We start from the raw sequence: 15,887 nt of genomic DNA, 5'->3' as shown, positions 1-15,887 counted from the left end.
TCCTTTTTAAAAAAAAACGGCTATCGGCCGGTGACAAATGTAAACTGTAATTGATCGCAATATAAAAGATATTCGTCATGGTGATCTGTTTACCTTTTTTAGAATTAATCCAGAGAAAAATCCTACTGATGTAGGGTTTTCCCTCGGTTAATATTTAAAATAACTCAATGTCAGCATAATTGTAGGCTCGGAAATTCCTGGTTCTAACCAATACGAGCACCGTCGCCTTTACAGAAATTTCATATCAGCTGACAATTCCTCGCGCTGATTTTTAGGGAAAAGCTAAATTAGTTGCAGCATTTTTAAATATTTCTTTATATATTAATTTATTTATTATTCGATTCAGTAGACATTTAACATAGACGAGTCCCGGTTTGAAGTTTTACATTAGAACAGGCAAGATTATATAAAATTTCGATGATGTGCAACGAGCAGTAGCAAATGGAGATTACATAAAATATATAAATTACATAGGTACATACGTTTTCGTACTACGATTATAAGTATTACAAGCTAACGGAAAGCTAGGTGGCTCTTCGCTTAGCTAAGAGCCGCTTTGGAAATGTTGCATTACAAATTCGATATTGAGTCTGTGTCATGTTGGGTCTCATTCAATTTCTATACACAAATCGTTAGACGTATTCGAATTTGCTTCAGCCTGTGGTTCATTGAAACCAGTCGTGTTATGTTCGATGTTGACGGTGGAAAAAAACGACAGTTGAGCCATTCCTTGCATAGGTAGTTCGGTCGAATTTGGGGATTGGGCATCAATAAAAAAGTCTATAAATCAACAAAGGTACATTTGTATATTATGTACAGCGATGTAATAATCGCAATATAAATAAATCAAGACTTTATGAAAGGCATACAATATTGAAATACCTGACAATGGCAATGGTTTTTATGAGTGTTTTAAAAGGCGACATCGTGCAATTCAGGTGTTGTGGGCATTATTTGAACTGTAAGAAATGGGTTAGTCAATAATGATGATGATGAATGATAAAATGGATGATGTATAGATGCTCTATAGCAGGTTCACCATACTAACCGGACTCGACGCCATTCCATTCACTGACGACAGCATTGTGAGAATGTGGTTGGCGCGGATTGGGATGATCTTCTACAGAGCCCTCATACAGTTGCAAGTTGGTTGCTAGTTCACCGTGTTCTGTCATTTCATCAAAATCAAAGATTTCGGTAACTTTCACATGATTGGTGCTGTTATCCGTGTAATAGTAGGCATATAAAGCGTCATTATGCGTACTCATCTTGAGAACATGTTCAAAGTTATCAACATCCACATTTAATGGAGATGCGCCGCTACAAGTAAAGGAAAATATTTTCAATTAATAAGTATTTTTAATGCCCGAATACGGGCGAATATTAGACCTACCACTCATCAACGAGTATCGAAACTCGTGGTCCATATAAACGGCTTGAATGTAACAAGCCAGTGGTATCAAAATGTGGCTGATCATATAGCGTAAATTTGCTAAATAGACGCATTTGAATCGCATTATTAAGCTGATTAGCCAGTTGACGCATTTGCTTTGTCAATTTCGGTGTCAGACTTGAAATTTTATACACTGTCGCCAGTAAGAAGTCCATTGGCACTGTAGCTGGCAGCGATAAAAGTTTGATTCCGCGATGCTTAAATATCCAGTTAGCCAAGCCCTTATTTGCCTGTTCAATGTAATCTTGTATGACGTCCAGCACGGTCTGTGGCATATTAGAGCTTAAAGCGTCCTAGACAACAATTGCAATACATATGTCAAAAAATTTAGCAATCAGCAATATAAAATATTGCTTTTGTAATTAGCATAATACAAACCTTTCTATGCCGCTTACATTCCCGGCACTCTGGATCGAATTCTGGAGGTTGTGCAACTGTCTCGGACACCACAAATGTAGACTGAACTGCCACACAACGTCGGCAGTTTATTAGATTGTTGCGGTGCAAGAATTGGAGAGCATCATCGAAGCCCTGTTGACAAAACTTGGAGAGGAACTCAGGACGTGGCGGAAAAAGAATGCGTACAAATCGATTGACATTTTGTCGTGAGATCTCGATGCTTGTGTTTGCCCAGTTGAAGTGAAATAGCTGTGAGCTTTGATCCCGCGGACAAATGTCGCTTTCGCCACAGAATGGACTGACTGTAATCGTATTCTCATCCAATATAGGCAAATTGTTAGAAAATGCGCCGTCCATGTAACGTACTCCACGAAACCGAGGTGGCAATATACCCGAGAATCCGGGAATAAAGCACGCACAGAGTAACGCCTGCAGAACCTCTTCGCGCGACTCAAACTCGGATATGATAACATTCTGGCCATCAAAAACACTGGTTAGTGATATGTGAAGCCGTCCATTAACTCGCTTATGAGCATCTTCAGGCAAATGTTTTTGTAATCCTTCGAGCAAGCAAGTCTGTATGTTAAACGATGGACTGAACGGTCCAAGGGAATGGCGACGTGCTTCATTGACCACACGGAAAAAATCAGAGGTCATGCTGCCCAGTGGCAGATCACAGAGCAAACAACATGCGGCTAGGGAACCAGCCGAGGCTCCACCAATCTTTTCTAACAATAAATGTGGTGCATAGTTCTTGAAGCACACTGCGACACCGACGTGATAAATACCCAAAAAACCGCAGCCAGCAAAGGAAAGATTCATTATTTGTTCACTTCTTTAATTGTTTTTTCACTTGCCGTCAATAAAACTGAGTCTCAACAACAATGACTATTTGTATTTTGATCTCTGTTAGCGTTTTATCTCTGCTGTTTTTCGCAACGTTAATCGTTCTGAGTCTTTGTTTGGGAACAGCTGATGTGATTACAGTTCAGACTGTACAAAAACATCGGTCAACCGATTACCATATATCGATACATTTGTAACATTTAAAATTGCGATTATATTTTGCGAGAGTGGATTCTTAAGTATGTGCTTATCATATTCACTTTTAATAAGTAAATAAAATAAAATATATATGAACATTTTTATAAAATTTATTCCACTTGTACACATTACAAAAATATATAATTTTAAAATTTGTTTACAAAGAGTCATATTCTATCTGGATTAATAAAAAATAAACATGCAATTTCCTATAATATGTTTTGGTTATTTGTTATTCCTAATCGTCCCGCCAAGTGGTATAACTTCGCTGAATGGAATGGATTGCTCTTCCGCAAAGGCTAAAAAATCTGTACCATAATGTTGCACCAGCTGTGTGAGCATTTGGACATCGGCCTCAGCTTGATGTGCATCGATAGCTGGACGACTAAAGGTTTTGTAAAACAAGTTACCCAATCTATAGGAACCTTGCGGTGGAATACGCTTAGTCGTGGCACATTTTAAGCCCTCAAACAGTTGACGTCGAGATCGAAATTTTTGCGGAGTACGTTTTACAGGTGAATCTAATGTCAGATCAATAATGTCTTCATCATCACATCCGTCGCTTAAACGCTTGCGTTTTCGTATAGCATCGTCACGTGGCAAGGTTGGACGCTCTGGTGTCTTGTTATTCCGTGCCTCAAAGTCAACTTCTTTGGAACTAGACGGATTGGATTCAGGCTCCACAATGGATTTCGTTGATTTTCGCATACATAAATCTTCATTACGCTTATCGTCAATTTCCATAAAGGCACGAAGAGAGTCCACACAACGCAATGAGGCTGGAAACTGTATATTGAGCTTATCGAAAGACTTCCTTATAATAGGAAAATCAAAGTGCCATCCATTGTGAGCAATCAAACAAACTGGAGCTGGTAAATGCTCAATGAACCTTAAAACCAGTTGACCGGCATTTTCGTTTAACTTGGATTCTCGTTCCAGCAGATAATTGCTTAATCCTAAATTATTAAGTAAATACCATTAACACAATCAGAGTAACTAATTTATGATGCGGATACTAACCAGTAATATGCTCACTTACTGGATTAACTGCCATTGAGGGTTGGAAGAGTAAATTCAATTTGTGCAATACTCTGGGCGGTCGGGGTGGCTCCTGGCATAATTCGGGTGACACATCGTCTCGTAGTTCCAGACTCTCCGTTGGATTATCTTTCAAAATCGCAGAATCGAAAGCATAAATGCACATCTCAGTGATGCTAACTCGATTTTGATTGTATTGTGGCAAATTTGTCGTCTCTAAGTCAATAACTGCGAACGTTGAAATTTGAGACCCTATCTCGTTTTCGGAGCCCACAACAGGTACATTTTGTGCCATTCTTAAGAATACAAAACAAGCACAATGTCGTATTGCGTTTAATAAAGAAATGCATATTTATCGTACCGAAGCTATGTATCGATTAAATATCTACCCACCACCACGATTTATCGGTCTATCATTAGATAGCTTTTTTAAAATAACCAACCGTTAGGGTTTTGAATTTTAATGTCGATGACTCTATTTAAAGTATTTCAAGAAATTGTATTCTTGTGAAACATTTTATTAGCTAAGAAACGAAATGTGGAGGTGCAAGTACAATTTGTTGTAACATTTTTAGACACTCAACTGACAACCGTACGTACTGACGTATCTAAACATGATACTAAACAATTTATGGTGTCTGAATACTTGAAGGATTTATAATCCTTACGTGTCAATCGTGAGCAACAATCATATCACCTATATATAAATGTACATATATATCTTAATAAATCTTAATGGCACAAACAATTTTATGGCTTAAATATCTGACTTCACAGACTTGGCTTCCTCAGACCTCGTATCGCCTTCTGATTTACTTGGTCTATTAGCCGAAAACTCCAAGTAGTCTACGCGTGTGGCCGCCTCGTACTCCTGAACCAGACCATCCACAATCTCCCGCGATTCATCTAATTCACTCAAATCGTCCTTGAATATGTCTTCTCGGCGAAATTGATCGAGAAAGGCGCCACGCTTGCGCAACTTATCAAACTGACTTAATGCGCGCTCAAATAGAGAGCAAATGCTTGTATGATTGGCCAACATTAAGCCTGAGACACGATGACTGCTTTGAACGTAAGGTGAAGAACGTGAGAGCGCCACTTGTATAGATGTTGGACCCCATGGTATAAATTGGGCCAATTTACGTTCTCTTATACGCTGCAACGACTTATGCACCTGGGTGGGATCCACCTCGCCCTGTATTATGTTTAAAATGGATATGTAACAGTGATGATTGGTCTTGTCGGGACCTGTAGACACCATCATATTTTTTGGTTGCAGCAGGCGACGCATCACGTCAAGCACAGTTGTCTTGCGCACGTTCACAGCCTATTTGGACAATTGATAGTTACAAACAAATTGCGCTCTGGTCATTCATGCTGCTGAACTTACTTGATTGCTGAGATTCGCGTCATTGGTTAATGGTGTATATCCTGTCATTAAGAAGTGCAGCTGAGGCGTTGGTATTAACGGTGCTGTTAATCCAATGAGATTATTATTCATGTACGATGGATAACGCAGAGTTGTAGTGCTCACACTCATTATAGTCGAGACTAACGTATTAATCTGCGTGAATGTCGGGTTCTGTAAATGCAAGCGATCGCATGCAATGCGATTTAATGCCGTATTATCCAGGACAACAACACTGTCCGCAGCTGTTATCAATCGGCGAAGTGTCAGCATTGAGTTGTAGGGTTGCACTACAACATCGCTGATTTCCTCCTGATTCGGGAACACGCTATATGTTTGAATGAGTTTCTTGGGATAACGATCGGCAAGACGTTCCATTAAAAATGAGCCCATTCCAGAGCCAGTACCTCCAGCAATGGAATGGCATAGAACGAATCCCTCCAGTGAATCGCTGCCATCTGCTTCGCGATCAATTATATCAAAAATCTCTTCTTGCAACTTGTCGCCTTGGCTATAACCAGATGCCCAGTTGTTGCCAGCTCCGCCGCCATGCTTGGACAAGTAAACGTTCTCGGGATTATACAGCTAAAGACTCTGCATTCATTAAAAGGTTACAAGTAATTTATAAATTAGCAGTCACCTTGGAATAAGCTGAGGTCATAATAGTATTAATGACACGCGGTTCCAAATCCAACAGCACTGCACGCGGTATATAATGATCGTCATCTGCTTGATAAAAGAACACATCCTTGCGGTCCAACCCGTCGGTGGCAAAGTCTTCTAATACGCCACTCGGTGAGATGCCATGCTCCAAACACAAGCGTTTCCAAAACTCAAAGCCAACTAAAAATATTAATAATAACGCAAGTTACACAATGACAAAGAATTATTCATCTGAAGTTTGCATTCTACACACTTTGATTCCCGCATTGGCCCAGCTGTAAAGTAATTATTTCACTAGGCATTTGGACGAGATGCGATGTTCTATGTCGATGATGATTCTGAAAGGTCTTCTTGTTGTAGAATTCTTGTTGTGCGCTTTGTGCTTCTATGCAGATAGTTGTTTAATTTATGTACTCATTAAACTAAAAACACGTAATATTGATATAATTAACCATTATTTATATGTAAAAAGTTAAATAAATTATACAGCGGGTAGCGCTGAAAAACTGAATAAAATCGATAAATGTATTGCAAGAATGCAGCTTCAATTGTCGATGTGTTATAATCGATATTTTCAAAATTTGATTTTCATGTTTAATTTAACTATAATATTAGCATTAAAAAAACATAAATATATATTTTAAAGCTTTATAAATATAGAACAATCATTTATATCACTTTAAGATAGCAAATTAATCGAAGCCATCGATTATTGTGAATGTTTGAAATATAAATATAATTTATAAAAATTGATTTAATCATTATTAATAAGAACGACGCTTATCAAAATAATTATAGTTATATTGTAAACCGTATTTTAAGTACTAAAAAAATTTTTCGGGTTTTTTGAAATACCAGTATAATCGAAAGCATCGATAGTCATAAATATGCCATATATTTCAGGCGCGGTAAAAAAAAAGCCGGCTTCCAAGGAAGGCATTGCCATTGCCCGCGCAGTGTTAATAGTCGGTTGTTGTTCTTGGCGTTTACCCACATTTGAAAAAGGTGCGAAAAGCGAAAAAGACAACAACGCATTGAAAATTGTGTGAACGACGCTGCCGAACTGAACAATTGTTTTGCTCCGTATAAAAAACAGTAAAAATGCCTCGCGCAAAAGTGCAAAAAAAGCAAGTAACGTCCGTCGAGCTGTCAGCAACAAATGGCATCGAAGCGGCATCTGCAACTGCAGCTGCCAGCAACGCCGCTGATGCTTCTGGGCAACCACTGAAAGGCAGAGCGCGCGGCAAGACGGCGGCGGTATCTGCTGCTAGCCCGCCCGAAGATACCAATGATGCACAGAAAGCTGAAACTGTTGTGGCTAAGAAAATTACCTCAAGAGGCAAACGAAAGGCAACTAACGAAAAAGAAACTGAAGTGAAGGAGCCACTTAGGGATGACTTTTCTGCTACAGATGATATACCCTCATCCTCCGTTGCTGTTAAAGGGAAGGCACGCAGCAAGAAAGCGGTTGCCTCCAAAGCGAATGACATTCTGGATTCAAAGGAACTGAAAGTGCAAGAGGATGTTGTAAAAAAAAGTGCGGGACGCGGTAAAGCAAAGCTACCAGAAGAGCCCGTCGAAATTGGAGACGCTGCACTATCCAAGGCAAGAGGACGTCCCAAAAAACCAACAACTGAGGCAGTTGAAGAGGAAATTGTAGCTAAACCCACAAAGTCTCGTGCCAAAAAAGAGATGACCGTAGCCCCCGTAGAGCACACAGTAAGTAAAGGTAAGGGACGCGCTAAAAAAGCGGAGACAAATCCTCAAAAGGAAGAAGATACAGTAAGCAAGGACTTGGCGCCAGTAGAGACAGTGGAACGTAGTGCCAGCAAAGGCAAAGGACACGCTAAGAAGACAGCCGACACAAAAACGCAGGCCGGAGAAATCCCTGAAGTGGCGAGCAAGGACGTGAAGCCGAAAGCGCGAGGACGCAAAAAGGAGCTCGCAGAGAACGTGGACAACGAACTAATCGCTGCCACTGAACATGCTGATAAAGATGTAAAAGAGGCCAAAAAAGAAAGCACTGAGACTTCATCAGCATCGGGTAGCGAAACTGCCCCAGCAACGAAGAAGCGTGGGCGGGGCAACAAACGTCTGGCAGATACGGAAATATCCGAAATTCTAGAGGAAGATGGGGTTGTGGCGCCACCACAGTCGGAGACTGAAGTAAAATCTGTAAGCAAGGAAACGACTGGTAAACGTAAGAAAGCTTATGATGACAAAGTTGAAGTGCCGGCGAAGAAACGTGGCAAAAAAGCTATGAATGGAGATGCAGATGATCAGCCACAAGTCAAAGAGGTTGCTGCAGCACCAGCGGCCAAGAAGCGTGCCCCAAAACGAGCCACAAATGATGACCAAAATGAAGATCCGGCTCCAGCAGCAAGCAAACCACGTAAGATACTACAAGACATAATATATTAGGACTAGCAGCTTAATTCTTAGTATATTTTTAGCTCGAGGTCGCAAGCGAACAGCCGCCGAGACTGAGGATAATAGTGATGCTGTGGCAGTGAGTGAAGCAGACGGTTCAACAAGTACGTTGGTGGATCCCGGTTGTCGTCTTGCTGTATTGAAAAGTTTGCAAAACGTGATCAACTTTTGTTTTCCAGCATCCAAAACCAAAAAGCAAGCTGTACAAAAAACCTATGCACCCGCTGCTGGCAGCTACGATAAAACTCTTTTCCCACCGCCAACGGACAAAGAATTTAATCTCAAAGTCTCCAGCTGGAATGTGGCTGGTTTACGTGCCTGGCTGAAGAAGGATGGCCTCAAGTTCGTCGACTTTGAGGAGCCTGATATATTGTGTTTGCAGGTAAAAAATTGCAATTTTAATATATCTTAAACATACTCATTTCATACAATTTCAGGAAACAAAGTGCGTCACCGATCAGCTTCCCGATGAAGTGGCACGTCTGCCGGGCTATCATCCCTACTGGTTGTGTATGCCAGGCGGCTATGCAGGTGTTGCTATCTACAGCAAGATAATGCCCATAAATGTAGAGTATGGCATTGGAAATGAAGAGTTTGATGATGTAGGCCGTATGATCACTGCCGAGTATGAGAAATTCTATTTGATAAACGTTTATGTGCCAAATTCAGGGCGCAAGCTTGTCAATTTGGAGCCACGCATGCGCTGGGAAAAGCTGTTCCAGGCGTATGTCCAGAAATTAGATGCCCTTAAGCCAGTTGTCATTTGTGGAGACATGAATGTATCGCATTTGGAGATCGATTTGGCCAATCCAAAGTCAAATACACGCAACGCAGGCTTTACCAAGGAAGAGCGTGAAAAGATGACTGAACTGTTGGATCTCGGATTTGTGGATACTTTTAGGCACTTGTATCCCAAACAAACCGGAGCTTACAGTTTCTGGACTTACATGTCTAATGCTCGCGCCCGTAATGTTGGCTGGCGCTTGGATTACTGCATTGTTTCCGAGCGGTTTGTGCCACGCATTGTTGACAATGTGATGCGGAGCCACTGTCTGGGCAGCGATCATTGCCCTATTACAGTTTTTCTAAATATTTAAGTACTCGTGGATACAATATTTGTTCAGAATATGTTGTTTGATAAAACAAGTAACATTTTATTATTATCTTTTGTTCCCTGAATAATTCAAATTTTTGTTTTTTGTTTATCTTCTATTTTGTTTATTTTACATTTACTAACTTTCCTGAAGTATTTTTTGTTTCACAATTGATTTTATTATTTTTTTACTGTAGATGCTTCGATTCCATTCTGCTGTAATACAATCAAATAAAAGTATACCAATTAAATAAAGAAAAAAAACAGTGGACACGCTCTTTAGTTTCGGCGTATTTCGATCATTTTCTAGCAATTTAGAGGCGTTTACGAACCATTAAATTAGTTAGCATATAAATGTTAACTGTATTTTAGTTCTAATGCAAAAAAAGACAAATTTAAGCTATTATTAAATTTTAGAGAAACGAACGTTTTGAACAAAAAAACTTAAAGCAAACACATATATTTTATATATATTGGATAGATAAATTATATAGACGGAGGTAACTCATCATTGACTTAAATAGCGATAAATAATATATAATTCATATTAATTGAATTGTATCTTATTAAAGAACTGGTTAAAGAGAATGGTAACGTCACTTTGATAGTTTTGCTTCCGCAGTTGTTTTATGCTTATTGAATTGTTGAAAGTATGCTTTGTTCAACGCTTAGTTGGCATTGTTTTATGTTTTAGAATTGGAAATTGTTTTTTCGTATATAGACCTTTTTAATAGTTACACACATGTAAATGATAAATTAATCGCTCAATTCAAATCAAAGTTTTATGGAATACTAATTCTTTTTGTTCGACGCAGACGAACTGTTCACCATTTAACTGGGCCATGTGTCCCAATCAGGAAGTGGATCGTAGCCTCTTGCCCGACTGCCACATTGCTAATCGCGTGTTCATGTATTCCATGCTGGACTATCTGCATTCGGGGGAGCGGCGCAGCGAAGATGTGCATGCCGAGTTACGTGATCGCTATGAGGTATTCTGCCAAGTGCTTCACAACTTTCCCATTCCGTTGCACGATGAACTCGACGCTGGTTTCGAACTTCGAGTGGGGAGCGACAACAACAACTACGAATGCTTTTCCGAAGCACTTCAGCAGCTCTAGTTCCAAGACGAGTCAACAAGGATATTGTTAAGTTAGTAAGCGAGGATAAGAACTTGCAGCAGTGATGATGATTAACAACCAAGCTGTGTAAAATTATCTTCGCCTGTTTTCGATTTTCTTGCTTTTGGTAAAAGTGTATAAAAAGTCGTTTAATGTAATGAAAGTAAAATTAACAATTAAATACAACTCACAAAAAAAAAAAGAAAACGAATTAGCTCGGCTCAAGCAGACATACTTACATACATACATCCATGTTCATACATTGGTCTATATGTATCGTGTGTCTATATATGTATGTATGTATATGTACTTGCTAGTATGTATGTTTGTGCAATAAAACATTTTAATGTGCGTTTGTCGCGCTTATTTTCATGCTTAAAAAAGTGGAACCAGCTCTCTGTGGTCAGTCGGCCGCTTATCGAATCAAAATGATCTCATACAAAATATTTTATTATAATCAAAACAAAAAGAGGAAAAAATGGGCTTAAATAACAACGCACTTGCGAACAGAAGAAAGTTTCGGTTAAGTTAAATTTCGAATGTACCCTACAGTCTATAAGTTCAACTTTACATCCAAAATAATCCACTATATTGCTGTTTTCATAACTCACGATATTAATTAGCTGTTAGTGAATATTAAATTGTTACTTTTATGTGATAGATATGATATGATAGAGCTTAAAACAGCAAAATACGCTAATCAAAGTGCCTACAACTGTTTTCATTTGGTTTAACTGTTGATCAGAACATAAACTAACAAAAACTAAGAACACTCTTTAGATTAGTATGTATCACATACTAATTCTTATTCGCTGATCGGTTTCTACCAAGTTTGAGAGCTTTGTATTTAAACAAGCTGTAATGCTGTAAGCTTACAGCTTGCTGAAAATCTAATTTACCGTAATCAAATAACAAAAATGAAATGAATTTTCAATAATATGCGATTGTGGTTTTTAACCGTTAGACCCAAGAACGAATTTACATGAATTGAATTTGTAAATAGATTTATAAATTTAGCAGTTAACTGAATGTTAATGCACAATATGGTTAATAAATACCATTTAAATTAAGCAATTACGAACGAAAAGTGCAACCAACTTTCGCATTTGTCTGCCATGAATGATGTGAGATAATGAAAATGATCTACATACCTCCGTACATACATATGTATGTATGCATGTACATACGTCAGTATAAAAATTGTATATAATAAAAGTAAAACCACATTTCTATGACAACAACAATGCGATGTGCAACTATCCACATGCATAAATAAAAAATAAACCGTCTATCTAACTAATGACTCTGTGATCCACATTTTGCAGTAGTATCATCATCACATATGAAACACATAGAGCATGGCTGAGATGAGGCATATACGAGTATGCTATAGTATATTTTATACCTATCAGTCGTATCTACAATGCAATACAAAACAAACACAACCATAACTGGGAAATGGTCGCGAATTGAGACCAAACTGTCATAAAAATCAGTTAATAACGAGAGGCTAGAGACCAGTAGCCAGTATTTAGTGGCCCATCTGGCCATTAAATTTTATTTTCATTTGACAATCCGATCTTTAGTCGCAGCCTAACATCGAGTCGTTTAGTCGAAAAAGTGTTGTTAACACGTACGGTAACAGAACTCAAACTCCATCGGCAGCAACCGGAGTTTTTAGCAAAAGAGAGTTCTTTTAAGTGATCATTGTGTGATATTTCTAAGGACAATTTTAATAACAATGCGTTCCTTGTTCGCAATTTTCATAATCAGCAGCATATACGCAAGTATTCGAGCGGAAGACGGTGAATTTGGTATGATGATAAAATAAAAACCAAAAAAACTTTGTTATTCTTAAATTAATTCAGGAAGAAAGGATCATTTTCGTTGAAAAACTTTTTATTGACTAAAATCTTGTAAAAACAGTTTTATAGCCCGAATCTCTTATCTAAAATAATAATTTGTGTACATGTTTAACATTCTAAAGAAAACATTTTAAAATGTTAAATGTTAATAAGAATAATCTATTTCCATTCTCTTAAATTTAGAAAGTGAAAAATATATGTTAAAGTTTTTAAAAATTGCAAACAAAATAACCAATTTAAAAGTTAAAGTTAATGTGGAATTAAAAAATCTAATCTATTTTGTTATTTCAAAGAAAAATTAATTTTACCACCCACTTATGGAGGAGCATCCAAGGGAAATTCCACTGACAGCCACTCGATGGCTGCTCGTTCCTATGTGGGAGGTCAGACAGGCTCTGAGTGTTCCTTTGGCACAGAGTGCACTCCACTTCACGACTGCACGGCGATGATCTATGAGGTGGCAAAGAACTGTTACTACGGCGACAAGTCGTTGTTCTGTGGAGGTGGCGAAGAGATGCCCTATGTGTGTTGCCCGAGTAGTCCGCTGGAGAAGAACCAGGTGTGTGGCAAGTCTTTGGTGCAAGGACACTTCTACAAGGGACTGGGCTCATATCCATTTGTAGCGCGCGTTGGCTTCAAGCGTAAGTAAGGCCATCATACTACATATATATGTATGTATCTGATGAACCGATCATTTGCAGACGTCAACACGGGAGCATTTGCGTATCCCTGTGCTGGTTCCATCATTGCCCGTCGGGTTATCCTAACCGCCGCGCATTGTGCCTTGGCCAAGGCCGATGGTCATCGTCTGTACGTATCCTTTCACTATAAGTGGCTATTAATTTATGTTAATACATCTGAACATTCCATCTTGAAGATCATCGGTGCGTGTTGGTGAATATGATACATCCAGCGATCCGGATTGCGCCAGCACTGGTTTCTGTGCTCCACGCTCGGTGAATCATGCGATCAGCCATGTTATTGTACATCCAGACTACAAGCAAGGGCAATATCATCATGACATTGCGCTGCTCGTGCTAAAAACTCCACTCAACTACTCGGGTATGTATCAGGGGGTTGCTTGATGCACCGCGGGGTGGGGAGCGGGAGCGAGAGCGGGTTACGCTTCGCAGTGTCAATGTTAATTAAAAATCGTTTTGCTCTAACTGAACTCGCATCGCACTCGCACTCACACATTACCAAGTTCATAAATGTTAGTTGTCTCCTCTCTCTCTCTCTCCTGTCCTCTCTCTTCATTTCTCGCTTACACATCGCATGTATCTAATTTGAGGTTAGGACTCCAATCTAAATGTGGGGGTTAATTGTCAAGTGCGGAGCTTCATTAAAATATGTGTGGAGCAAGAAATTACTCAAAATCTGAATTCGATTTTTGGCTACACTTCAATGGGTTTAATGTTTGGTTAAAGCTGACAAGAATATGAATTTATAATAGTGTCATAACATATGTAAAAGAAGTACAAACACTACAATCGAGTCTGCTCGACTGTGAGATACCCTATACTCGTTCTCAGTAATAGTGAACGAGTGCTTTATTATCATTTGAATATACCAAATTAATATATCGAAAAAAATATATATTTCCCTATTTCTATTTCTTATAGTCTCTAAGATCTATAGGTGTAGGTGTTGATACGACAGACGGACAGACAAACGGATATGCCTGATCAAGAATATAAATATTTCTGTATACATATGTACGTACCTTTGTATATTTCCTGTCAGCACAAAGTTATACATAATACTCTTCTACCTTATGGGCAGCGGTTATAACAAAATTGAGGAAGAATATTTTTATAGCAATATAAATGCAATGCGTACTTAATTATGGCTTGTATGTAATTCAATTTTGAATTGTTCGAATGGAGGGCAAGGATTCATTTTTATTACAGGTTAACTTATGCAGATGATAATGCTAAGATAGATAGAAACTACTCGGTTTGTTATGGGGTCAAAGTTACATATATTCAGATGTCTGTTTAAATTAGGGTCATTAGTACAAATAATGGTCATTATTGCAGACTCTTCGACAGCATTCGTGGTGAGGAGTAGGAGGAAAAATTCGGACACAAACAACTCGTAAACAACACGTTAACTAAGTCAAAAACAATACGATAAGAAGCAAAGAAAACCCAAGACCGAGTACAGAAGACAGCAAGAAAAATGAAGGGAAGGGAAGTGAAGTGAAGTGAAGTGAAGATGCGTCAAGATGCCGTCGAGGAGGCGTTACCTGAATTGTTGACTAGCTCGTTATTTGTTGGGTGATTTTATGGCTTTATAATATTTTATGGGCGTATGTGAGCGAAAGATCAATCAATTGGACGGTCGCTGTATGCAACTATGTTGCTGTGTCTGCTGTTGAAAGCTCTCTCTCTCTCTCTCTCTGAAGCCGAAATTACAGTTTGATCAATGGATAAAATATTGGCGAAACAAGGTTGAGAAATACCCCTCTTAATCATTTCATTTCTGTTCCCATCACCGTAGTGGCCACACAGCCAATCTGCTTGCAAAAGACACGCGCCAATTTGGTAGTGGGCAAGAGGGCAACCATTGCCGGCTGGGGCAAGATGTCCACGTCCAGCATACGTCAGCCGGAGATGTCGCACCTGGACGTGCCCTTGACCAGCTGGGATCTTTGTTTGCGCAACTATGGCTCAACGGGAGCTCTCGAGTCGCCCAACTCGATTGAGGGCCAATGGATGTGCGCCGGCGGCGAAGGCAAAGATGTGTGTCAGGGCTTTGGAGGTGCGCCGTTGTTCATCCAGGAGAATGGAATCTTTTCGCAGGTACAAGAAAACGCCTTGAAAGCTATAGCAAGTTTGATTCATTCGCCCATTCCAGATCGGTATAATGTCCTTTGGCTCGGATAACTGCGGCGGATTACGCATACCCAGCGTTTATACCAGTCTGGTCTATTTCCAGGAGTGGATTCACGATAATACGCCGCCCGAATAAGCCTTTCCTTTACTGTATTTTCATAAGATAAGTCCCTAATTTATAAAATCTGTATTTAAATTGGGTATTCATATTATTTTGCAAATAAACATTTCAATACTTCTTATATCCGTTACAAAGGTATATCAACATTGCGATAAACAAAAGTGTGAAGCACCGACAATAAAAGAACTTTGTTACGGATGTCATCACTAGTTATTTAAAGTAGTACAGACGGGTAAATTTAATCTACATACTATATGTATATGTACATACATCATACATCCATTGTGTGAATATTGTACGGGTAATCGAGTACAGTTTGTTTCGTATTGATCTGTTGATTGTCTGTTTGTCTGCGTCACTCACGCATACAAATAATTTAATTGAATTAATTAAACTTTGACACGAAACAACAGAGGCC

General features: G+C 39.0%; 6 protein-coding genes across 8 annotated transcripts; 3 read left to right on the top strand and 3 right to left on the bottom strand.

Moving 5' to 3' along the window:
* Positions 1 to 309: 309 nt before the first annotated feature.
* LOC133838845 (1-acylglycerol-3-phosphate O-acyltransferase Pnpla3-like) lies at positions 310 to 2,822 on the bottom strand. 2 transcript variants are annotated; one of them, XM_062270085.1, is made up of 5 exons: positions 1,832 to 2,822; positions 1,394 to 1,746; positions 1,049 to 1,320; positions 883 to 959; positions 644 to 780 (listed from the first exon to the last, which is right to left on the bottom strand). In XM_062270085.1, exons 1-4 carry the CDS (start codon positions 2,672 to 2,674, stop codon positions 913 to 915), a joined length of 1,515 nt encoding a protein of 504 aa, XP_062126069.1. In that variant the 5' UTR covers positions 2,675 to 2,822; the 3' UTR covers positions 644 to 780; positions 883 to 912. The 2 variants fall into 2 exon arrangements, with proteins under 2 accessions (XP_062126060.1, XP_062126069.1); XM_062270076.1 differs by lacking the exon at positions 883 to 959 and having other exon boundaries at positions 310 to 780; positions 1,832 to 2,821.
* A 168-nt stretch (positions 2,823 to 2,990) lies between these two features.
* On the bottom strand, positions 2,991 to 4,321 carry LOC133838869 (uncharacterized). The gene is made up of 2 exons (XM_062270105.1): positions 3,917 to 4,321; positions 2,991 to 3,852 (listed from the first exon to the last, which is right to left on the bottom strand). Exons 1-2 carry the CDS (start codon positions 4,227 to 4,229, stop codon positions 3,122 to 3,124), a joined length of 1,044 nt encoding a protein of 347 aa, XP_062126089.1. The 5' UTR covers positions 4,230 to 4,321; the 3' UTR covers positions 2,991 to 3,121.
* A 115-nt stretch (positions 4,322 to 4,436) lies between these two features.
* Positions 4,437 to 6,531, bottom strand: LOC133838860 (tubulin gamma-1 chain). The gene is made up of 4 exons (XM_062270095.1): positions 6,259 to 6,531; positions 5,983 to 6,185; positions 5,325 to 5,927; positions 4,437 to 5,261 (listed from the first exon to the last, which is right to left on the bottom strand). The coding sequence occupies exons 1-4, from the start codon at positions 6,305 to 6,307 to the stop codon at positions 4,692 to 4,694; spliced, it is 1,425 nt and encodes a 474-aa protein (XP_062126079.1). The 5' UTR covers positions 6,308 to 6,531; the 3' UTR covers positions 4,437 to 4,691.
* A 304-nt stretch (positions 6,532 to 6,835) lies between these two features.
* On the top strand, positions 6,836 to 9,810 carry LOC133840994 (recombination repair protein 1). Of its 2 annotated transcripts, XM_062273243.1 has the most exons (4): positions 6,843 to 8,397; positions 8,459 to 8,539; positions 8,615 to 8,817; positions 8,873 to 9,810. In XM_062273243.1, the coding sequence occupies exons 1-4, from the start codon at positions 7,107 to 7,109 to the stop codon at positions 9,530 to 9,532; spliced, it is 2,235 nt and encodes a 744-aa protein (XP_062129227.1). In that variant the 5' UTR covers positions 6,843 to 7,106; the 3' UTR covers positions 9,533 to 9,810. The 2 variants fall into 2 exon arrangements, with proteins under 2 accessions (XP_062129217.1, XP_062129227.1); XM_062273233.1 differs by having other exon boundaries at positions 6,836 to 8,397; positions 8,459 to 8,817.
* Positions 9,811 to 10,221: 411 nt separating this feature from the next.
* Positions 10,222 to 11,205, top strand: LOC133841008 (uncharacterized). Its single transcript, XM_062273256.1, has one exon. It carries the CDS (start codon positions 10,371 to 10,373, stop codon positions 10,644 to 10,646), a length of 276 nt encoding a protein of 91 aa, XP_062129240.1. The 5' UTR covers positions 10,222 to 10,370; the 3' UTR covers positions 10,647 to 11,205.
* Positions 11,206 to 12,236: 1,031 nt separating this feature from the next.
* LOC133850198 (chymotrypsin-like protease CTRL-1) lies at positions 12,237 to 15,562 on the top strand. Its single transcript, XM_062286229.1, has 6 exons — positions 12,237 to 12,460; positions 12,805 to 13,152; positions 13,213 to 13,321; positions 13,389 to 13,573; positions 15,014 to 15,315; positions 15,371 to 15,562. Exons 1-6 carry the CDS (start codon positions 12,388 to 12,390, stop codon positions 15,482 to 15,484), a joined length of 1,131 nt encoding a protein of 376 aa, XP_062142213.1. The 5' UTR covers positions 12,237 to 12,387; the 3' UTR covers positions 15,485 to 15,562.
* Positions 15,563 to 15,887: the final 325 nt, after the last annotated feature.

Source organism: Drosophila sulfurigaster, chromosome 2L (assembly GCF_023558435.1).
Source record: "Drosophila sulfurigaster albostrigata strain 15112-1811.04 chromosome 2L, ASM2355843v2, whole genome shotgun sequence".
Classification (NCBI taxonomy): Eukaryota; Metazoa; Arthropoda; class Insecta; order Diptera; family Drosophilidae; genus Drosophila; species Drosophila sulfurigaster.
This window is presented reverse-complemented; position numbering and strand designations above follow the sequence as displayed.